The sequence below is a fragment of the Solanum verrucosum genome, unplaced genomic scaffold (genome assembly GCF_900185275.1).
Source record: "Solanum verrucosum unplaced genomic scaffold, falcon-dt-bn FXZP01000064.1, whole genome shotgun sequence".
Taxonomy (NCBI): Eukaryota; Viridiplantae; Streptophyta; class Magnoliopsida; order Solanales; family Solanaceae; genus Solanum; species Solanum verrucosum.
Genome location: NW_026020144.1, coordinates 763363 through 787099, shown reverse-complemented (window position 1 = coordinate 787099; position 23737 = coordinate 763363). Strand labels below are relative to the sequence as shown.

Genomic DNA, 23737 nt, shown 5'->3' with positions numbered 1-23737 from the left:
TTAGCACTACTTTATGAATATAAGTACCCTTCCTTGGTGGTTCATAGAGATCCCTTCAACCTCTAGGCACTGGAAGAACATCTCATTGTAGGCAAAGTTGGAAGTTAAATTGACTAGGAGAAGACCATTATATTTGCAAACAAAAACACATTTTATCTTAAGATACAGAATTTTAAGCCTCGGCTAGAGTGGTGAGGACCCAATGCCACAGCCTACAAGAACAACCTTATTGGTTATGCTTCAATAAAACAAATTCAGTATGTTTTTTTACATAAGGTAAAGAAAATTACCCAGATAGTTGCGTTTATTGGATTATAAGGTCCAAGTTTATATGGATATCATACAAGCTCTTTCTAACAATATACAAATAGTTGTCCAAATCCAAAATATACCTTCAAGAAATTATCACAGTACCACGTCTAGGATGTTTGGATTGTGCATTATCTAGATACTTTGAGTTCCAGCTAACTACCCAAAGAATTAGACTGATGTTGGAATAGCCATTATCTTAAGTCTAATGACCCCTAAATTTCTAGAACTGATAAGCATCAAAATCGCAGTCAATTGTCATTGTATTCTACACCTACTTGGCACTACCATCCTTCAGATTCCTTAAAAACTGAGTGCTTTGTGTTTCTCAGCTCGTGGGCTGCTAAGAACTGTATGCCCAATTGAATGAGCTGTTCTCTCTGGGCTTTCAGCTACTATATCCAAGGAAGTGAAAGCTTTTGAGGAAAAGGGGAGAGACTTATTTCGGGCAAAATTGGAAGCACAAGGAACCTGATTCTGTAGGGACTGCGCGTTAAAGAATCCTCGCTGGTCGAGCATTGCTGCTGACTCTTCAGCTGCACGCCGCCTTGTGGCATCATCTACATATAGTAGATCTTCAATCCTTGCCATCAAGTTAAAGGCCAAACTCTCCAACACTCTAGAGTAGCTCTCAAGGATTGAATGTCCCACATCCTGCATACATGAACATGAAAGTTGCAGCTCAGTTTCTTTAATCCTGATGTAATTGGGAACTTTTTGTAACACATGAACTAGACACAATAAAATAAAGTGTATTCATGCAGCACGTTAACCTACGTTAATAATGGCAAACAGTTTTATGATTGTCCTTCTAGTGACCTTCTATATCAAACAAAGGATGACCATATTAACTACTTTAGGAAGCAATTGTTGCATATATATAAGCTTTCAATGTTGATCATATTGCAAACATGAGAGAAGCTTTTGAGGCTTCATGCAAATATCAAATAAGATAATTGTAGCATCGACCCTTTTTTTTAATAAATTTTCATAAAATTGTGGCAGCAACCTTTAAAGGTTAATGTTTTGTGATCTTGTTTTTCAGGTTATACTTAGAGAGAAGGGTTATAAGCCCCATCAGGCCCCATGTTCGCCAACTCGAATAATAGCTTCAGAACTTTTGGTGTCTGCAGTGATCATCTTCTGATTACATGGAATAAGCAACTTAACCAGGCTGTTCAACTAAGTTTGGTGATCAGCTCCTTAAGCTTTTAACCGTTAATAAGCAAAAAGCGACTTGAAAATCTGGACATGATGGCAGTGGTCACAAAAAGCAAAGCAGTAAAGAAGACGCTCATGAGTATACCTTGTTATACTGAATCTTGGTCATGTCCAATGCAGTTTGTGGAAGGCCGGGGAAATTTAGCTTTAAGTTCCTCAGTAGGTTCTCAGCTCGCTGTGACAAGAGTTGATATCTTTCCACAAGACCAACAAGTCCCTTTACCGTTCCACCCCATGATGATTTTCCAGATTTTGACCGGTTCAAGTTCTTCTTTTCACATTTTTGCTTCCATACATGCATAGCAGCTTCAATTCTGTTTGCAATCTCCAAAGTCGTATACTCTGATGAGAGATCCAAGTAATCAAAGAGGCACTCGGGAGAGAAGTGATCAGCAGTAATATATCGGTGGAGAATTTCCCCTAGGGATGCCTTCCCACTCTGAGAAATTACAGGCCAATGATGAATTAAACAAAAGCATGTCTTAAAGTTTTTAGAGAACTATGGAAGAAACAAGATATTTGGGGGAAAATTCAATAGCAAGGTTTTTCGAAAAACCAAAGGGGTGAGCACACAACAAATAAAAATCAGAGATTATGAAGATATTGGAAGACTCGTCTTTCTAATGTTAGATGAAGCATATATAAGTTCCACATCAAGATGCTCTATTTCTGTTTATAACCAAGAAGTACTTAATTACATGAACAAGTGACCAAATTTGAAAAGATGAAGAAAAAGAGAAAATGGTATATACAGCCATTGACAATGCTAGAAAAATAACTTAGCTGAATTCATAGAATGAAGTAGTGTACATTAGTTCATTATGTAATCAGGGTTCCAAAACCAAGTTCAAAGGAGATGGAGGGGGAACAGAGCTGAAAGATAATCGGGACAAGATTAATCGTGATATTATGCTGATTCAGCAGAAAAGATCTCCGAATAAAATTTGCTAGCGGGCAGTCTTTATGAAATTGCATTGTACCAGAGTGCCATAGCCTGGACATATACACTAGGAACTGATTTAAATCAAAAACACAAATCCAAGAAGAACAGAAACAGTGGATTTAGCTATCTGTATGCTCATCAAGCAGTCCAAGTTATTGGTTTGTCTGACAATGCAAAAATCAGAAATTGAAGGCATGCTTTACTATGACAAAGAACTATATAAAAGAAGTGGTAGAGAAGAAACTCAGCTGCACCCACGGTATCAGAGGAAAAGATTATCATGCCACGGACGACATGAAGCAGGGTGGACAATAATAAATGGAAAAGAAATGGGACAAAATTGGAGATTGTACATAATAACCTTGGAATAAAGATACGGTGTGCCTAGAAACTAATGAGTCACTGGTCTTTCTTGCAGATGAATGAAAATGACCATATGAGTCCAGGTAAAAAAATAGCTTATTAATTGATAGGAAAGAGAAAAAGGCTATAAAAGATAAATCATTTCAATTGTGAGCACACTTACCTTTGGCAATCCCTCCAGGTAGTCTTTTGGTACTTCCATTTCAGATAGTGTGCTGGCATTGATCGCCTGAGCTGCCTTGAAAATTTGATTTGTGCATTCCCTACACTGCCGCAATCGTTTCCTTGTCTCTTCTAACAGACCTTTAGGTGGGACCTTTGGGAATGGTAGCCACCACTTCTCTTCAAGCCTACTGGAAGGTCTATGAGAGGACGGGGAACAAGGATACGCTTCAACATCTTCTCCATCAGCGACCAGTATCCCTCGGTCGACATAATGAAATTCACAGCCAGAAAAGGCATCCAACATGCCAATTAGCATCGCATCTAGCTTCTTGAGTGCTGGAAGATTTACATAGAGGTCTGACCGTGGTTGAGTGACCATAACCTCAAAAGTCCCACCACCAGGAAACTCTTGCTCAGAAGGTACAAGTTCTACTATTGAATCACTCACAGATAGAAGCCAATCCATCTCTCGACACCACATCGATTTCTTTTGTGGCGCTAATGACTCCAACTTCCATAGTTCCCCGAAGACTGTAGCTGCAAGTGGAATGAGAGAATACACACAATGTTAATCCTAGCGAAATTTGCCTGAATCTCATTAAAATGTGAAGTGAAGTGACATACCAGCTAGATTAGTGATGGCATTGGAGATGGCGAAAGCAGTACAGACCCCTTTTCCTCCTCCAGACATATCTTCCCCAAGCAGTAGTTTAGCAAACCGCTCTTTCATCAATTCAACTTCTGTAATCACAAAAAACATCGTTCAGTGCCTGATGAAATCAGGTAAAATTATATTACATAAACACAGAACTTATTGACAAGAGTTAAATTAGTCATAACTGCAACAGCTGGCATCCTTTCTAATCCATTTTCAGCCTAAGAGAACTATTCAAACGCCTACACTAAATCACAAGAAATAACATTCTTCCAACTTCCAAAAAAGGTCATTAACATCGATAGCTACCTTAACAAGCAAAACGATGTGGGTCTCATTTTAAGATAACTTCTCTTAAAATAACAGAGAGAGGAAGACTCTCTAGGCTCAACGCATATAAAAGTTCATCTGGAATAACTCAATTCTCCTACATGATTTACTTCAATGTATTTAACATATAAAGAGACTTTCTAAGCAAACTAACAGCCTAAAATTATGTAACAATGAAAATCGTGCCATTGAAATCACAGAAGGAAGACAAACAAGCCGTAATTAGTGTTGAATTTCATGCTCTAGGTAACAAACAAAGACGCATTTCAACATGTATACATTAACAAGCTAAAAATTATCACTATAAGTTGCATTATAACTTGCTTAGTATGCATAATTGCCTACTTCAACCAGACGGTCCAAAAAACTGCAGCAAAAAAGTTACAAAATCACACAGAACACAGCAGAGTAAGCAAATTACGCACCTGTTAACTCGATCTCAGGCTTATTCGGTTTCTCACCCGGAATGATGACGTGTCTACCTCCGACGACCGGCAACATAACAGTAGGCAGTTCAGCGAAACCGGAATTGGAGTTGAAATGCAGCGTAGATGAAGAGGATAGAGAAGTGTAAGCGTCCTGTTGACGGCAAGAGAAAGTACTCGTGCTACTACAAGTTTCCGATTCGCTGATGTCAGCACTGAGACTGTAACTGTCGTCAAAACGCTCACTCTGCAAATCGAACTCATCGTCGGTCGACGGTGCACTCTCCATTTTTCCGGCACCGGCGATTAGAAGTGAATTGTGATTTACAACGGGAAAATGTGATTCGTGTGATAAAGCGGAATTATATAATGGAGAATTATGGAGTTTGCTATGATTGTGACGGAAGAATTGTTGAGGAAAGTGGAATTAAAGCAAAAGCGTTTGTTATAAAAGCAGCTGACATTTTATTTTTCCACAGCCCACTCACACTCTCTTTAGATGATTGTTAGTTCCGCGAATTCATTTTACTTGTCATATTTTATTTTACAAACGTCTAATAAATATTTTTATTTACTATTAATTATATTTTTTTGAGAAATATCAAATAGCAAACTATTAATTCAAATTAAATGTTATAACCACAGTTGATTTAATTGTAACCCGTAGCAAATTGTTGTCATTCGCCTCTCTCCCTAAAATTCTCGCTCGCCACTCTCGTTTTATCTCTGGGAGTCTCTCCCTCGGGCCTCGCCTCTCTCAATTTTATACAATCACAAATGTATAAAAGGTGTTTGTGTTTGTATAAAGTGAGAAAACTATATATATACATATATTTTCGTTCGCCTCTCTCCCTAGAGAATCTCGTTCGCCACTCTTACTCGCCTCTCTCACTTTATACAAACACAAATGTATAATTTGTGTTTGTATAAAGCGAGAGAAAATTGTATATACAAATACAAATATATATATTTTTGTCATATACACTTATAATTATACAAATACAGATCTTCTCCTGCTCAGTTTTTTTTTGTCTTTCTCTCTTTTTCGCTTTATACAAACACAAATTATACAATTGATTATTTTGTATATATATACTGAAACATATTATACAATTAATCTTTTGTATATGTATACCAAATATACATATTAATAGCCATAACAAACATAAAATTTGCTATGAAGCGCAATTATATAAACTATAGATATAGCATACAATTATAATTTTTGTGTTTGCAAAACCTAAAATTTACTCTATTTCTTTTGCACCACTTTAATACTTATTTGTATTTATGATTAAACATAAAAGTAAGAATAAATGACTAATTATATCTTAATTTTGTACCTTGACAATTATTTTAAATTATCCGTTTTTAGTCAGAATGATGAGATTATTATTGTTTATAAGGTATCATATGATATGGTATTGTGTATGGTGTTTGATAGATTATGATATTTTTCATTTATATATAAAGTCACACACCAGTAACTTTAAAGAATAAAATGATATTTTGATTGATTTAAAAGTTAGTCAAATCTACTTTTAAATCAGTGTCTGATAAATATAAAAATAATTTAAAATATATTTTTTATTTAAACTAACACAATATAATACAATAGGTAACAACCATCCAAACACATTGTTATTAATATAATAGCACTCAAAAACCATAGGTTGTTAAAATATAATTCACTAAGTCTGATTAAATCAGAATTTGTGCATTATAAGAGTTATTTCTGATGTTTCAATAAAATTTTATTTGTTTTTAGAAACTCGTCTTCAAAATCTCTAATTAAAATAGAAATATTTCGAACTATTCCATCAGAATCGGCAGGTTGTTATTAGTTGTTGTAATGAAAGTGATCATTGCTATTTCATACTCACTTTTTTTCAATGTGCATCACACTTTTTCATTCTCAAAATGGAACGTTTGGTTTTGTGGAAAGCATGGAGACCCTACAATTCACATGGTATTAGACATATTTTTGTTTAATTCGAGGAATGACAGTATTTAGTGGCGGAGCTAGAGTAACGGAAAGGGTTCATTGGGAAAGTATATTGTATATGTAAGATCAAATTTGACATTTACGTACAAATACTACACGTTAAACTTCCTTGATATAATTTGAGAAATGAATTTCTTTGATGAAAATTCTGACTCCGCACGAGTGTGATTGAAGGTTTTGAACTTAATGGCAAGGGGTTTGCCAGAGTAGGTGTTGCTATATTTAATTTAGTTTGGTGTTTGTCCCTTCTCTTCTGGAGTTTCAGACAATAAATCATATTGGTATGTATGCCAAAATAGCTGCCAAGGCTAATTAATAGTGTCATTTATGTGTGCAACCTACACCAACAACATTATATTGATGATGATGAATTATTATTTCTTCTTCATCAAAAATTTAATTTGCACTATAAAGTACACCCCTTCAATTAAACTATATAGGAGTATTCAATTACTCACTTTATTTCATATTACTCGATCACATTTATTTGATACAATTCTTAAATAAAATTTTATAGAGATGTGTATATACTTTGGATTTTGGAATTCTATTTTTGATTACTACTCCGTGTTCATTTCTTTTGTTCACTTTAAAATTTACACTAACCTTGAGAAATAATGATTAATATGAGTATTTTATCATAATACTCCTAGCTAGTAATTGATATAAAGTCTTAGGTCTTGAAAAAATGATTTGAGAGATAAGTAATTAATGTTGAATTTTTTTTTCTTTTAATATGTTAAAAGTGAAAAAAATAATATTTTTAATATAATGGACGATTAAAAGCGTGAGAAGGAGTACTACTTGTATAATTATTTAATATTAAAAGTAGTATAAGAAAGAAAAAGAAAATCTCCTGATTTTTATTAAAATAAATAAGTAAAAAAAATAATTTTATTATAAGAGTCTAAGTAAAATATAACGTAGGATTATTTATTAAGCGTATGTGATTGGCACATGTACAATTTAATTTGTATGCAAAGTTATGATATGAATGCATTTTAACTATCCAGCAAACTTACTATTATGAAGAAATTGATTTATTTTTAGTATAGCAAAAGTAATTTCGAAAACAATTTTTCTATATTCACAATATTTAAGAATTTTGATTTGTTTTTAAAAAGAAAAATATTTTCACACTAATTTCATATCATGTCTAAACAACTAAACGAGATCTTAATAAACAACCCTCATCTGTTTCAAAAAAATTATTCTATGGAATTCCTTCTTGAGTCAATTTCTTCTCTTCTTTTTCGTTTTGATTAAGAAGGGGAAAAAAAATATAAAACTAGTTAACATGTTTCACATACACGAGCAATGTGCATCATATTGTTTTGTGATTTCACATTTAAATACTGATATGACAAAAGCTAAATTATCCATGGGTGATGTTTGCACCAAATCAAGAAATGTTGACTCAATAAAAGCATTAGACACAAATTAAGGATAAAATACACATTAATTATAACAATAACATATACTATATTATTTCTCAAGTAGAGCCTGAGATAAAATACGCATTAGTAAATCATAATTAAGTGACATAACTTAGGTACTTTAAGGTCGTTTCTGATTAGTAACTAAATTATTTATGTATTAAATTTTGCATAAGTAATATCATATTTAATAAAATTAGGTATAAAATTCAACACATTTGATTTGCAATTTATAGAAACATGTATAACTAGTATATGCTAATTTATCAAGGATTCTATATATTATTGATGCACGATTCTATGACTTGCACTGTTGCACAACGAATAATGGTATAAAATCATAAATAGCTTCACTCTCTGTATTAGCTCTCGCCGTCGCATATTAGTCGTTCCCTTTTGCCTTTATATGCCCCATAAAGAATCGTAAATAAAAATAATAGTTTTACTAATTTACTCCTTAATAAACATTTTTTAGAATTTTATAAATTTATTTATACTTTCAAAAGAATTAATTATACGAGTAAAATAAGAAAAAAATAAAATTAATTCTATCTTGATTTTATAAAGAAATTGACAAGTACTCCCTCTAGTCCATATTAAGTGAATTTTTGAGTTTTTTTTTCAATGTTAAAATTAAGTGATGAATTGTTCAATATTTTAGAGAGTTCTTGAAAATTTCTTCCATTTTTGTCCTTCATTTACATTTTCTAGGTGAAAAAGTTCAAGAGTAGTTTGAAAATAACTAAAAGGGCAAAAGTGGAAAGTTATGTTTAATTTATGTCCTAAACTTTTTTTCTTAATAAATGCTTATTACCTCTCAAATTTCCTTAATATGGGCTAGAAAGAGTAATTTGGAACAACTATTTTTAGTAATATAGACAACTAATATGAGTAGGAGTGACAAATGAGCGGGTCAAGTCGAATATGAGTCGATCGAAAACGAATTAAATGAAAATGAGTAAAATACTCGACTTGACTCATATATATGAGAAAAAGTATATACATCTCCAACGTGGGACTTTTCAGTGCAAATTCAAATTTAGTCTTGCTCTAATATAAATACTGAACATCGGATGAGAAATTCAACAACCAAAAAAAAAATCGAAAACACCTACCAAACTATTAGTCGGTGCTTAAAATGTATCCGTACGTTATTTTATTTTATTTTTCTCCCATGAAATAAGAGACGATCTTGTTACGATATGGTCAAAGAATCTGATGAAAATTAAAATGAGTGTCCCAAAAAATATATGGCGACATAATTCACAAAATGACAACATTTTTCCAACTTTTTTATTACTTTTCCGCCAAATAAACCATTCAAATTTAGAAATCTTCCCAAAAATGTTCTCATTTTGTTTATCAACTCCCGTCATCTCAATTTTCTCAAAATTGCAATCTTATATATACTGGTAAAATAAGCAACGTTGTTCCCACGTCAAAGATTTCGAAAAACACCCTTTTAATTCACGTTAAATAACGCTTTTTAATTTCTACGAGAGGATTTTTTTTTTGGAGAGAAATGGGTTCGCTTCCGGCTATCGATGAGCCGAGCTGGACATACCCATTTGCTCGTCGTGATGCATCTGTCGTTGATAACTATCATGGTGTCGATGTTTCTGATCCTTATAGATGGTACGTACGTACGTACTTCTTCTGTTTCATTTTATATGATATTCGTTTAATCTTAGTCTGATTGAAATAGAATGACAGTATGATACATCTCGTTTAACTTTTAACTTTAACGATATTATTTTACCTTGAATGTCATGTTCTTGTAGCTATAGAAATGTCAAATTTTAGGTATGGCATTTTAATATTTTGGATCCCTTATTCATATGTCTTGTTACTTAACATAATTTTACTATTCATCGAATAGTGTTTTATAAAATGAAACAGAGTGGGTATAACTTTGGAGTTTTTTTTTAATTATTATTTTGTGTATTTTAACGTTTTCTTTTTAGGCTTGAGGATCCAGACTCAGAGGAGACAAAAGAATTTGTTGAGAAACAAGTGATTTTGACTGACTCAGTACTGAAGACTTGTGATACAAGAGAAAAGATAAGGAAAAAACTCACAAAATTGTTCGATTTTCCCAAGTATGATGTTCCTTTTAGGGTGGGTGATAAGTACTTCTACTTTCATAACACGGGCCTTCAACCTCAAAGAATTCTTTACGTTCAGGTTCGTAATAATAGTTTAATTTTAATTTATACATATCCTCTATTATACTCTAAGGTTGTTCACAATTGCCAATTAACAAGTCGTTTTGTATTTGTTTCTAATTTTATTTATATGAATTGTGTTTTGATATTTTAGGATAGTTTGGATGGAAAACCAGAGATATTGCTTGATCCAAACACACTTAGTGAAGATGGAACAGTGTCATTGAGTATATGTGCAATTAGTGAGGATGCTAAATTTTTAGCATATGGTATAAGTTCAAGTGGAAGTGACTGGGTGACTATCAAAGTTATGAGAGTGGAAGATAAACGCGATGAGCCTGATACAATTTTATGGGTACATTCTTAGAATAAATGTATAATATCTCGTTTAATTTTATATATATGCTGACAGTATAAAAAAACGATACACTACTATACCATTTTGATTGTAATTTTGTTCTCTTTAATTAGGTTAAGTTCTCAAATGTTAGCTGGACTCATGATAGTAAAGGATTTTTTTACAGCCGTTATCCAGCTCCCAAGTAAGTTTTGATGGGTTCCCTAGTCGTATTCCTTATGTATTTACTGAATTTTTCAATATAAATATAAGATACGCCCAAAAGTTACTGGATTCCCGTGAATTCCATCATATAAGATATGCACAAAAGTTAGTTATGTACTTTTTTAAATGACCTGATAATGTAAGAAAATTTCGACTATTTTGGTGTATGGTTAATTCTAAAATGTGGAGATATTTCTTTTCAGAAACGGCGAAAATTTGGATGCTGGAAGAGAGACAAATGCAAATTTTCACCAGCAAGTATATTATCATAGATTGGGAACTGATCAATCTGATGATATATTGTGTTGGAAAGATCCAGAAAATCCAATGCATAGACATACAGTTTCAGTAACTGAAGATGGAAAGGTAATTAATTACTTGTTAATTCTAAATTAACCTTAATCTTAATATAAATTCAGCTTTCATAATTACTTATCGCGATAAAAATAATAATTAATTATCACAATATATGGAATTACAACTTCTTTTTTCTCTCCCACCCTACACATATGGCATCCAACACTACAGTTATCAATGTTGACAACACCAACCGTCACAATTATGATAATCCAATTCAATCTTGCTTCACAACTTCCTATTAAAATCAATGGAAGCCATAACTTCTCTATCTGGAAGGCATAATTTTCTATGGTCATACATGGCCACGACCTCTACGGTCATCTGAACTGAGTAGATCTACTCAGTTCAAATGACCATAAAGGTCGTTGCTCATGTATAAGCACGGATAATTGTCCCTTCCAGGCAACGAAGTTGTGACTTACATTGAGTTTAACAGGAAGTTGTGAAACAGGATTGAACTGGAATATCGTGTAGTTGTGTTTGTAGTGTCGTTGACATTGATAACTGTAGTGTTGGAGGCAATTTGTGGACGGTGAGAGCGAAATCAAAGCTCTGCTGCCATAGAAATTAGTGCCACAAATATGTTAATGAATTAGATGTAAATTTTATTGAAACAGAAGCAACATTTAAATACAACTCCAAGGGAAACAAAATTCCTAAGAGAACTCCTTTAATAAAGGAGAATTTAATTCAAATAAAAAAACTACCCTTAAAGTAAGGAACAAATATACTGATAATTACAAATCCCACATTTTAAAGAGGTTTACCTGTTAGTAGATTTGGTTCATCTGCAATATTAGTCCATGAAATCATGGACTGATTATTGACATGCTCATTTATTAGCTCATTCTGTAGAAATTTGGGCTAATATTTAGCCTAAATTTTGTCAAAGCATTTTTTAAAAAAATATTTCTTTATTTGATATGTTATATATAACCATAATAAAGAAAATAGTAATTTTATTAGGTAATAAAACATTAAAAAATAGTAACAATTAAAACTTTGCAAAAATTGGGCGGGTTGAGTTTCTATCCTCTTTTTAGCCCATTTCAGTCCAACACAATTCAGCCTAAATATCTGTTAGGCGAGTCAATAACTTGTTCATTTATTAACTCAATTCATTTTGACCTGCCCAAAATCAGCCCAATACGTCCATTTGACACTCTTAATATTCCTTTCGTTTTGCAGTATGTTCTGCTATACATTTTCAGGAACTGTGATACTGTGAACAAATTATACTACTGTGATTTATCTACACTGCCAAATGGCATTGAAGGTTGCAAAGGCAAGCGCGACGACGCGCTTCCCTTTAACAAGCTTGTCGATACATTTGATGCCTCGTATGATTATGTTGCACATAATGGCACTATTTTCACTTTTCAAACTAACAAGGATGCTCCAAAGTACAAATTAATCAGAGTAGACGTCGAAAATCCTGATTTTTGGTATGACATAATCGAAGAGGACGAAAAGGATGTGTTACAATCAGCTGTTGCAGTTAATGAAAATCAACTTGTTGTGAGTTATTTGAGAGATGTGAAGAATGTTCTGCAGTTGAGGGATTTGGAAACAGGAGAGTTGCTGCATCATTTACCTATTGATATTGGCAGAGTATCGGGGATTTCAGCTCGTCGAAAAGATGATTCTGTTTTTATTGGATTCATGAACTTCTTGATCCCTGGATTGATATATGAGTGTAATCTTAAAGGTGAAGTTCCTGATCTTAAAGTATTTCGAGAAATCGTCGTGCCTGGATTTGATCGGACAGAGTTTCAAGTTAATCAGGTGAATGAACTTTTGCACTTTAGACAATTTATGTGATGCTTATGAGTAGGAAAATTACCTTATACTTGACTATGTTGCCCGTGTATCCGGTAGAATCTAGTAACTTTAGCTCAAACCCGTATTCCTTCCGTTTCAATTTGTTTATTTGGTTTTGACATGACACGGAGTTTTAGAGTTTAAGAAAGTAAATGAGATTGTTAGAATTTTATGGTCTTAAACTAACGTTATGTAAAATGTACCAAAATGCCTCCTGTAATGTTAAACATGTCTTGAAATAGTGATTGCCTTGTATGTTCTTGCATCCCTCTTTTCGTGTTGTTAAATCCAACTGATGTTACAACTCTGTAATACAGTGGCGGAACCAGAAATTCTAACAAGAAAATTCCGAGATGCAAGAATGTTGAGAACTAAAAACAGTTTATTAAACCACCTTTGTTACCATAGTATAGAAGCTTCCTCTGTGTCAACCGGATTCAACAATTTCTATATACGGAAAAAAAATTGTTTTTGACCGTTTGTTCTTGTTAACGGGGCTCCATTTGCAGGTATTCGTGCCAAGTAAAGATGGTGTCAAGATACCTATGTTCATAGTGTCTAGAAAGGGTATTTCTCTTGATGGATGCAACCCTTGTTTATTATTCGGATACGGAGGATTCAATGTTAGTATTACACCACATTTTTCTGCTGCTCGTGTTGTGCTCGCGAAGCATTTAGGTGTTGTATTTTGCATAGCAAATATTCGTGGTGGCGGAGAATATGGAGAAGAGTGGTACAAAGGTGGTGCTCTTAACAAAAAGCAAAATTGCTTTGATGACTTTATCTCTGCTGCTGAGTATCTTGTAAGTGCTGGTTATACACAGCCACATAAGTTGTGTATTGAAGGTGGAAGCAATGGTGGCCTTCTTGTTGGAGCCTGTGTAAATCAGGTATTTCAGATATTCGTTCAAAGGATTTAACTTATATACACCAATAGTCTTGTTTTACCTGTTGTGATAGGTAACATAAGACGTTTTGCAGTTTATGAGTTCATGTTTGCTATAAAAGTTACTTGTAGTTGTCTTTTAAGTGACCTAAAAGTGTAAAATATTAAAAATAGGTTGTCGGTGTATATTAGTTAAGCTCTTAGTTCAATATGTCTACTTTTGCTTTTGTTGCATTCTAGTTAGTGGCGGAGTCAAGATTTTTACCGAGGTTCAAAATCTTAAAAGTAGTAAACGCACTAAGGGCATGACCTAGTGGGTTGAATAATATGGTGTCGCAAGTTCAAATTCCAGTCGAGGCAAAAACACTAGGTGATCATAAAAACCTGACGCCTGTGCTAGTATGAGGTAGCAGGTACCTCGTGAAATTAGTGATACCCTGACCTCACAGTTAGCGTACAAAGAAGCCTAGGAATCAACATATATAGTAGATATACATTATAAAAAAGACCTATATATGTAGTGTAATTTTCCGGTGAAGGAATGTCAATTTGACTCCGTTGGATAACTGTAGCTCCTCCACTGATTCTAGTACTCATGATTCAGTGTTAACTTGTGTGAACTTCATAATTGCAGAGACCTGATCTCTTTGGCTGTGCTCTTGCTCATGTTGGTGTTATGGATATGCTTAGATTCCACAAATTCACTATAGGTAAGTTTTTTCTTTTTTTACATTTATATTTTACTACTATTTTGGTTGTTGCTTCTGTTATGTTACAATTTATTTTCCACTTCTCATTAGGTCATGCATGGACCTCTGATTTTGGTTGTTCTGATAAGGAGGAAGAATTTCAGTGGCTAATCAAGTAAGTTTTTCAATTCAATTTTGTTCTATGCTGCTCGGACTCTTCAAAAATATTGTCAGTTGTGCATTTTTGGAGGATCCGACACGTGCAACAACATTGAAGTTACTCATCTAGTTTTCTCTTCAGGTATTCACCACTGCATAATGTGAGTAGGCCATGGGAAAAATCTGCCAATTTAGCATTTGTTCAATACCCTTCCATCATGCTATTGACTGCAGATCATGATGATAGAGTTGTTCCATTGCACTCATTAAAACTATTGTCTGTAAGTTACTAGTTAGCAAAATCATGTTAAATATTAATTTTACATTGTCAGTGCATATAACTTAACTCCATCGCGACTTGTTCTGCAGACCATGCAATACGTCCTGTGCACGAGCCAGGAGGGAAGTCGGCAGACCAACCCTATCGTTGGTAGGATCGAACGTAAGGCTGGTCATGGATGTGGACGTCCAACACAAAAACTTGTAAGCTTCTTACCAATAATCATTTCTTTTACAACCTCGAGGGCTCGGGTTGATAGTAGCCGTGGTAGTAATGCCTCAGTGAGTCCAACTATAATGACCCGAGGTGCCGATTGGGAAAGTCAGATTATTGAAACTTTACTAACATGTTGCAGATTGATGAAGCTGCAGACAGATATGCATTCATGGCTAAAGAGTTGGGTGCTGCTTGGGTTGAGTAAAATTATGTTTGTACAAAGCTAGAATAAGGAAAATAGTGGAACACAAATAAGGTGGTCAGATTTTGATGTCCTCACAGTTGGTGCTTCATCACCCAATAAAAGAAATCTACTTACAAAAGCAGAATTCTCGGAAATAACTACGCCTCAGTTCCAAACAAAGGTCGTCTATTTGGCTCGAGGATGCATGGAAAAGAATTTTAACAAGATGAACAACTCATATAGGATAACCATTGATGATGCATTCCAGAATAATGATGTGTACATAATATTCATGTGAAAGGGAAATTGGGATATTTGGGTATTACCTTTCCTCTTTTGTTGACAAAGAATGGTTAAATAATACTCCAACGTTACAAAAAGAATGACATAATTTCTATATTTAGAACAATTAATTTTACACATTTCTTTTTACCCTTAACGAGAAGCGTGTATAGCCATACAAATGTTATGGCATCAAAATTACGTATTATGATCAACTGATTTTGCAGATGCTTCATAATACATATTAAATAGTAGAAAATCTCATCTTATGATGCATACAAAATGTTACACCAAAAGAGGGATGTAAAACTAATGTTCAAATGCAAATTCCTGGATCCAAGATTATAGTTCTTTCATTCTTCCTGAAAGCAATCCATTTTCACATCCGTAACATCAAGTTGCAGTATCTCTGTTCTGCAACCAAGAATTGAACCGATACTGCAGCACACAAGAAGGTTTGTAAATTTATGGTTGAAGAACTGATAAGTAGACCAACATAGCAATATAATTTAATACAGTTCTAATTGTTGACACCAATCAGCAGGCTCCTCATTCAATCCGTACATAATTCAAAAATTAGCTAAAGACCATAAATGCAAATGGTTCGCGAGTTAGCTTGCAGCGATTTATCCCACAACCCTGTAACTAATTATGACACTAGATGATGCACAAAATGTAGAAGATTATTGCGAAATGGTGAACTATTCCAGCTTCTACGGAGCTGCCGTGGTCAATATATGCTGCTACTGTCAAACAGGCGTGGTTACTTCATCATTGAGTAGTGGAAGGATATAAGTTCTCCAATGGTTTAGCTCAACTTTACAGGAACTTATCCCATCCCAAAGGGGAGAGGATCGGTTTCCTATGTAGTAACCGAACCTTTTTTTTGGGATAAGTGTGTGTGCAGTAATAAAATTTATTGAGTTTGAACCTATCAAATAAAATTGAGTTTGACCATACTATCAATGCAGAAAGAATGTCTAATACTTGCTAATTGAGGACCAAAGTACTAACTTCTTTTGCCAAGGAAAATCAATTACTATTATTCCTACTCCCTGGTAATTTCCTCACAATGATTTCAGCAGATCATAATCCTCTCTATGGTCGCACTAAGGCCCCTCAGAGTACAACATTTCTGGGGAATCTCTTTTTGAGAAGCATTATTGGGGAAGCATTTAACTATGATAATAAAGTAATTGAGCTAATAAAAACCATATAATGATAAAGGGAGAAGCACAATGCTAAACAAAAAAGATAACATCACAACTTTATACCTGGGTTGAGTGCGACCAAAATCCCCGTGAACAAATTCCTTGATATATGTCCCAGCCTGTAAAAGACAGCTGCCATTGCATTATGCTCTTTCACAACAATTATGAAAGAACTCTTTAGCCCTTATGTAACTATGCTATTTATCCGCTTATTCTCTTTCCCCAGAAAACATAGTTAGAGAAAAACGAAGTAATGTCCACGGTAGATGGTAACCTGGGTACACAGATGCAGTAGAAGATATTGTGAGCTTCCAGATACCCTCTCCACTTGCATCCTGTCACAAGAAACAACACTAGTCATGATTGATATAGAAGTAAACCCATAGTTGTTAGTCTGTTGCTAGAAATTGTTCATACCAATGTATAGTTTTCTCTCTCTCCAATGGACTTCGGCGATGAAGAACCCTTATAGGCGTTTTTTGAGCAACTTTCTGAAGCCCAGAGAAACAAAAAAAGGGGAGAGATAATGAAACATATTATTAGATAAGATGGTGGCGGATCATCCCTTAACAAATTATCAAATCACACACAACTACATTTGATGCTACTCCCATGTTTAGTAGTAATTTAACACTCATAATTGAAAGGAGGGGATATGATATATGAACAATCATGCCAGGCGCTCCAACAGTTAATAAAAGCTAGTGCTCCATGAAAATATAAAATGTATTCTTTTCAAAGCAAAAAGAATGCACACTTAGTTTCCAATTATGATATGCTAAAAGGTAATCTTAGTCTTAGTTGTTTATTTCAATATATTTCTGATATATTCTTTTAGGGTGTATTCGGTACGGACGAAAACACTTTTCAGAACATATTTTCTAATTCACATGTTGGGTTAATCAAAAATTTTGGAAAACATTTTCTCTAGAAAATAAGCTCCTTAAAAATGAGGAAAATGACTTTCCTAATGAAAGTAAGGAAAACAAGTTCCACAAGTAACATTCCACATTGATTGTGGCCTGCCTACCCTCCCACACATCTCATCTTCACCCCACCCTCATAGCCCCAATCCCGAACCACCCCACACCCCCATCTCCCATAGTTTTGTCTTAGATTATATATAAATGCTTTTAGGATGATATATTTTGCTTACGTACCAAACCGAAGAAAATAAGTAAGAAACCCATTCAGTTTCCTAGAAAATATTTTCCAGTTAAAACATTTTCAATCCTACCGAACACACCCTTAATATATGTCAGAATGTATTTGTGATAGGTTTATCGCAAAATTTCACAAACGATTAGGGATTCTTCAAACTCTTTCCAGTAAATCCAAATAGAGAATTACTCACCAATTCCGTTAGTGATGATATAGTTTGCAAATCTTCATCACTGACAGGACGAGAAATCCACACCAATGCAGCGTACTGCTTCTGTATTGGATGGAAAGAAATTTCTTATGAAAACATAGATGGAAATAAATATGTTTTTAAGCAGAGATCTGCTGGTAAATAAGCTAGTACTAGCTCAAATAGCCAAAGGTTTACCTGCTTCTCTGCCTCTCCTTCACGCATGAGGTCCCACCCTTGACTGCCTACAGCTCTAAGATTTTTAACCTTGACCTGATGCAAAATATGTAAAGACTGTTGCATATATATTGGGAAAATGATGTGGTGCAGTGTGCTCCACACTCATTTAAGTTATCAAAGACAGCTTAGAAGTATTAACCAACTCACGTATTGACTTTCTAGACTATTAATTTTCTTCTCTATTTCTTTTATGAGCGCTTCAGAAGGGACTTGGCGTGCATTTTGTATCTCTACCAGAAAAGGACGGCCTGTACCCAGCATCCGAACCTGAGAAAGGTAGTGTTGAGACTAGAGGATCAATAATCATCCAATACTTATGGGTCTGTCAGAAACCAGATCTTTCTTACATCAATGTCCTCCCTACCGGCAGCATGAAACTTATAATTGTCACCCTGGAAGATAGGAAGGATGGCCCCACCTATTATTTCCTAAGAGAACATTCAAAGAAGGGTTAACAATTATAATCCCAGTAACTACCGACAACAGAAATTACTACAATAAAGAATAGGGAAATACCTCAACGGATGCTTCTCCCATTCGTTCATCATCAATAACCCAGCGTGTCTGGCTCACATTTCTTGAATACTGCAGTAAAGGCACATTCTCTTGTTTTTGGTGAAGTAATTAAATTGCATTAGAATGCAGTAAAGGCACATTCTCAGTTGGTTAATACTCCATCAGAGCAACTTTTTAATTGGACTATGGAACTAAGAAGGGTTGATCAAACATAAAGTTTGTGATAATGAGCAAGAAGCGGAATTCACAAATATAGATATAACCCTTCTCAGAAACAGACATGAGATTAGTACATGGGCTTGCTTGCTTCACATGTCCAATAACAGTGGGGAGACCAAGATTGAGCTGAGCTGACTAATTATAACCTACATCTCCAATGGTAATTTAATAAGTTAAATTTGAAGAATAAGCCACCTTCCACAATTTCAAAATTGTTAACAGATGTATAATGTCCTACATCAGATATATAATGGTATTCAAAGGGATAATAAATGTTCCTAATCACTACACTTATCCTAGGTTTTGGGTTGGATGATTACATTCTTTTACATATTATCATAGTCACCTGATTTGCAGGGGTTTCTAAAAGTCGTGAGTTACTCCACTCAGTGCCTTAAGGTGTCGGGTACATGTGCAAGCTATTGGTTTACAATGTTTAGCCTACAACAATGTCAAATTGTAGTTAATAGTCAAATGACAGAGCATTTCACTGGCAATTAAGATTTTCTCAAGCAACAATCTCCAATCTACATACATTCTATGAAAGTCCTTCACATAGGATGATTTAACTTCTCCACAACATTTTGCATCCTTCTTCTAGTCTTGTTACACCTATTTGAAGTACAGAAAGCAGCATAAATACTGGCGATAATGTTTTGGAGTCAAAAAACTAAATCGGATGCAAAGCTCAGAATTCAATGATGACAAACAGCCAGTGGTGCTTATTCATGGGGTTTAGCAGAGAAGTATATTTACAACAAAGCTTTTCAGGTTGAATTTGCTATACCTTAAGATATCTCCCTCCAATATATGTAGAGCTTCTACAGCAATGAATGGTCAGAGAACAAGGCTTACCTACCTGAAAAAAATCTCACTAATATGATAGAAAAATATGTACATTGAATAAACTTCAAATAGAGTGAATAGTTACACTGCTTAGATAGGAGTTCCATCATACGAAGTGCAGAAAAATAAATGAAAGTCCACAATACCTTATCTAACTGAGCCATTAAGTTATTACAACTGATATCTTGGGCCTCCTTGGGACAAACTTTAGTCAGTCCATCTCCATCAACAATATGACTATCAAAAGACTCAACATGGGGAGTAACAGATTCCCCAGTTGTCTTGAGGTCACCAGTGAAACCTGCTTTGTCTGTCAACGATCAGTTAATACTTTCTATTGCACCCAAATAAACTATGGGATGACAACCCAGCAACATTTGATCCAGCAGATATTATGGAGCACAGATAATCAGAAAATGAAGAGTACAGAGAGAATACTTGTTCCACTTTAGCAATTAGATCCAATATTCAAATGCAGGAGAATAGAAGTCACAATTCATGGATCTGTATTTTCCTTTTGTTTTAAAACTACTCTTTTTGATACTGATACTAGAGTTTTCTCTAGACAGCATATGAATATGAGTATGAAAGGATGAATGTGCTGGAGGTACTAAATATAGGCAAGGGAAAGAACTGGAAAAACCTAAAGCAGAAGACTTTTGACGTAAGCTTCGTAGAGTACACAGTCAAAACATCAGAAGTATCATCTGTTTACACCATCCTAGCATATGATTAAACTAAATATTGTTCAAAACAAGAGAAAAGTGAAGAATGCATGCTTATCTATGCCTACCTGCCCACAAGACAACTATCACCATTGATAGTGTCTCAAGGGTAGAGACACAGTAATGGGAAACAGCAGGTAAGGTACCAAGTATTAGAAACTTAAAATCTCAAATGGGAAAAAAGCATTTTGACAAGATAGCATGCCTGTTTTCCTCCTTTTATTTCCTCCATTCCCTTCCTGAACGTCATCTCTTGATAATGCATCAGAATGTGAGTATGTTAAGCGAACGCGAAAAGAACTTTGAGTAGATTTTACACCCTGCAAACATGAACAACCCATTACATTTATATCCTTTATTTTACAGGTTTATATATTGAGCAATCAGCACAGCGCATTTCAGTTAGAACATTTGTCCCCAATTGACTTTCTCAATTTCAAGGTATCTCATACCATATATATTCACACCAAAATGAAAATTAACAATTATTACCAACATAATTCTAATCCCATAAAGTTTCAAATATTGATATTACTGAAGAGGTGCAAAAGAGATCAGAAAAGAAGATTTCATTACCAACAATCTTTGTAATGGATTTATCACTAATAGTTTCAAGATGTCTTTTGTAGAAATGAATTGACATTCAGCCTTCTCTTGGAACCAAAGTTCATGGCGGTACTTATTTTTCATATACAACCTGAAAACAAAATATATTGGAAGGTATTCAAATAAGATAGGCATATATATATATATATGGAAGTTAATGGTGGAAAACAAAAAAATCCAAGTATTAGTTTCAGATCGAAGAAAGAAAATAATATGCAGTCATATCTCTTAGCATAAACATTTTGGAGGAGCATCTGACCCTCCTATCCAACGTGAATGAAATTGATAAAGAAATTCACGAGACTCTAAAATCTTACCAAACTGCTTGATCATTTTCTGTTACAGCTGAAGGTAATGAGACTTCAAGAGAAAAACTATCAATTTGTTGATATTGTTGCTTTACAGGTTCAGAAATTACTACAGCAAAGTCATCGGCACTATACTTTTTTAATAAAGTTCCAGTATCATCATAATAGAGAAATTGCAAAATGCCTAAGCAAATTTTGCAAAAGTTTGTCTCCCTTGATCGTTCTTGATGTGATTGCTCATTAAATTCTCCATCTTTCTTTCTCATTACATCTTCTAAAATATCACACCACTTTGATATTGAGAGTGAAGGATGTGAACACATGAGTTCATGAAGTCCAAATAGTCGAAAAATGCATCGAACACATGCCTAAAATAAAATAGAAAAAACAAACCAAAAGAAATTTTTGAGTTGCTAGATTAAGAATTAATAGAAAACATCTTCTACTCATTGACTAGACAAATTAATTACAGATGGATGACCGACCATAGTCAATAACCAGATTACCTTCACCAATTATTCACTTCTTTCTTTAGAGGAAGAAAGTTTCGCATAGTGCAACAAGCCACTTGACATGGCTTTGAAATTACAAAAAATGGACTTAATTCACCAGAAACCTACTTTTACAAAATACTCTTACTAAAGCAAAGATGTAGTTTTGGTCCACCAATACATTAATGTTCAAAAAATTCAGTCATTTTAGTCTTTTTGCAAACAAAACAATAAATTCAATCATTTCGTTTTCCACCCGTAATGTTCTTGCAAACCTCTCTACCAACCACAAGTTAGGACCTTCCAAGACCTATGCACTTGAATGCACCCTGGAATGCAAGAGGTTAGTGCATGTGTTGGCGGCAGGGTGGATTGCAGTGGATGGGGGGAGCAGGAGGGTAAAATAGCTTATAAAAGTTATCCTCAAAAGCCTTTTATAATCATATAGGTGAAAGTATAGAATTCAATGCTCCTCTCATCATTTCCAGAAAGTGCAATGTTCAACTATGTCAACCCACCTTGAAGCTAAGATATCCCGTGAATAAATAAAAGGAGAGGGATGATGTGGAATTTATCAAAAGACATGTTTTTTTTTTATAATGGTAACTGTATCAAAAGACATGCTTAAACCCTCCTGCTATAACGAAGAGGGAATCAGTAGTAAGAGCTCCTTATCTCCCAATTCAAATAATGTACTTACTCAAATAGCTCTTTTTCTGTGAATTGAAGCTGAAAGTTGCCATGTCATATAACATGAATAACTGATACTTGAAGTAACACATGGATACAACTTCTAGAACCTCAGTACATTTCATACCCAACCTACTCTACGAAAATGAAGATTCACTGAGAAACTTCGCATCCCAATTTCTTTACTAGTGATTCAGCTTTCTATCGTATATGATCTAATTAAATCTCGAAGAAGCTTGTAGAACGAATTCTAGCTCGAAATAACTCTAAAGCTAACACTTCCAAGACATTTTCTTTCTCTTCTCCAAACAATCCATAGTTTCAATGAACTACACTAATGTACTAATAAAGGAATATCTTTGTGATACTACAAGAAATTTTAAGTTTTTATTTGATAGAATTAAACTAAACATTCAAAAACAAAACTACCAAGTTAGATTTATAACAAAATCTAACTCAAAAGCATACAATAGAAAGTTCAACTCTTCTCTAAGAAACAAAATTAATCGCTTTATAAAATATCAATAAAGAACAAACGCACCCCAATGGACCATAAATCTTTGACGGCGTTCACTGGCAGCGCATGGACGGCTTCGCGTAGAAGACGTAGTTTCTCCTCCTCCGCCGCAGCTTCAGCGGAACTCAAGTGCTTGACGCCGGTAACCTCCGCCGCCGCAACTTCACCCGCCATCAGGTAAATTAGGCGACTGGCGGCACTACTTTGAACTAAAATAAATTGCACTTTCTCCCTTTTCTTTTTTAAAATAACTTCCTGTTATTTTTTTTTATTTTTTTTTGAGTAATGCTTTAAATTTTGATTTTCCAAAAAAACAAGTAAATTGTATTTTAACATACTTTAATATTTTGATTTGATTTAAATTTAGAGTAAATTTCACTTACTCCTCCAAACCTTTAATACTAGTTGGGAAATACTTCTTCCGTTCTTTTTTATTTGTCACAATTTTTATTTTGACTTTTTGCGAGTAAAAATGATTTGAACATTGATCAATATTTTAAAATATATTTTTTAGTATATTGATATAAGAAAAATTGCAAACTTATAATACTTCTTATTGAG

General features: G+C 34.2%; 3 protein-coding genes across 3 annotated transcripts; 1 reads left to right on the top strand and 2 right to left on the bottom strand.

The window, feature by feature from the left end:
* Positions 1-351: 351 nt before the first annotated feature.
* Positions 352-4849, bottom strand: LOC125827932 (rop guanine nucleotide exchange factor 1-like). Its single transcript, XM_049507266.1, has 5 exons — positions 4412-4849; positions 3626-3742; positions 3000-3538; positions 1616-1969; positions 352-963 (listed from the first exon to the last, which is right to left on the bottom strand). The coding sequence occupies exons 1-5, from the start codon at positions 4698-4700 to the stop codon at positions 613-615; spliced, it is 1650 nt and encodes a 549-aa protein (XP_049363223.1). The 5' UTR covers positions 4701-4849; the 3' UTR covers positions 352-612.
* Positions 4850-9287: 4438 nt separating this feature from the next.
* Positions 9288-15543, top strand: LOC125827929 (uncharacterized). Its single transcript, XM_049507262.1, has 12 exons — positions 9288-9487; positions 9817-10036; positions 10172-10372; positions 10489-10559; positions 10783-10945; positions 12128-12724; positions 13270-13650; positions 14281-14356; positions 14447-14510; positions 14637-14775; positions 14864-14977; positions 15130-15543. The coding sequence occupies exons 1-12, from the start codon at positions 9375-9377 to the stop codon at positions 15193-15195; spliced, it is 2205 nt and encodes a 734-aa protein (XP_049363219.1). The 5' UTR covers positions 9288-9374; the 3' UTR covers positions 15196-15543.
* Positions 15544-15545: 2 nt separating this feature from the next.
* Positions 15546-23407, bottom strand: LOC125827961 (uncharacterized). The gene is made up of 15 exons (XM_049507294.1): positions 23201-23407; positions 21488-21846; positions 21141-21261; positions 20770-20884; positions 19986-20149; positions 19781-19852; positions 18775-18843; positions 18606-18686; positions 18406-18525; positions 18217-18291; positions 18022-18102; positions 17085-17158; positions 16942-17002; positions 16731-16786; positions 15546-15894 (listed from the first exon to the last, which is right to left on the bottom strand). Exons 1-15 carry the CDS (start codon positions 23348-23350, stop codon positions 15810-15812), a joined length of 1683 nt encoding a protein of 560 aa, XP_049363251.1. The 5' UTR covers positions 23351-23407; the 3' UTR covers positions 15546-15809.
* Positions 23408-23737: the final 330 nt, after the last annotated feature.

Excerpts from the sequence above, each read along its gene's own strand:
- LOC125827929 (XM_049507262.1), top strand. The coding sequence starts at position 9,375 with ATGGGTTCGCTTCCGGCTATCGATGAGCCGAGCTGGACATACCCATTT. Across the intron at positions 10,373-10,488 it reads AGCCTGATACAATTTTATGG|GTTAAGTTCTCAAATGTTAG; the intron begins GTACATTCTTAG and ends CTCTTTAATTAG. Across the intron at positions 14,357-14,446 it reads ATTCCACAAATTCACTATAG|GTCATGCATGGACCTCTGAT; the intron begins GTAAGTTTTTTC and ends ACTTCTCATTAG.
- LOC125827932 (XM_049507266.1), bottom strand. The coding sequence starts at position 4,700 with ATGGAGAGTGCACCGTCGACCGACGATGAGTTCGATTTGCAGAGTGAG. Across the intron at positions 3,539-3,625 it reads TGCCATCACTAATCTAGCTG|CTACAGTCTTCGGGGAACTA; the intron begins GTATGTCACTTC and ends TTCCACTTGCAG. Across the intron at positions 1,970-2,999 it reads ACCTGGAGGGATTGCCAAAG|AGTGGGAAGGCATCCCTAGG; the intron begins GTAAGTGTGCTC and ends GTAATTTCTCAG.
- LOC125827961 (XM_049507294.1), bottom strand. The coding sequence starts at position 23,350 with ATGGCGGGTGAAGTTGCGGCGGCGGAGGTTACCGGCGTCAAGCACTTG. Across the intron at positions 21,262-21,487 it reads GAAAATGATCAAGCAGTTTG|GTTGTATATGAAAAATAAGT; the intron begins GTAAGATTTTAG and ends TTTTGTTTTCAG. Across the intron at positions 19,853-19,985 it reads TAATGGCTCAGTTAGATAAG|GTAGGTAAGCCTTGTTCTCT; the intron begins GTATTGTGGACT and ends GATTTTTTTCAG.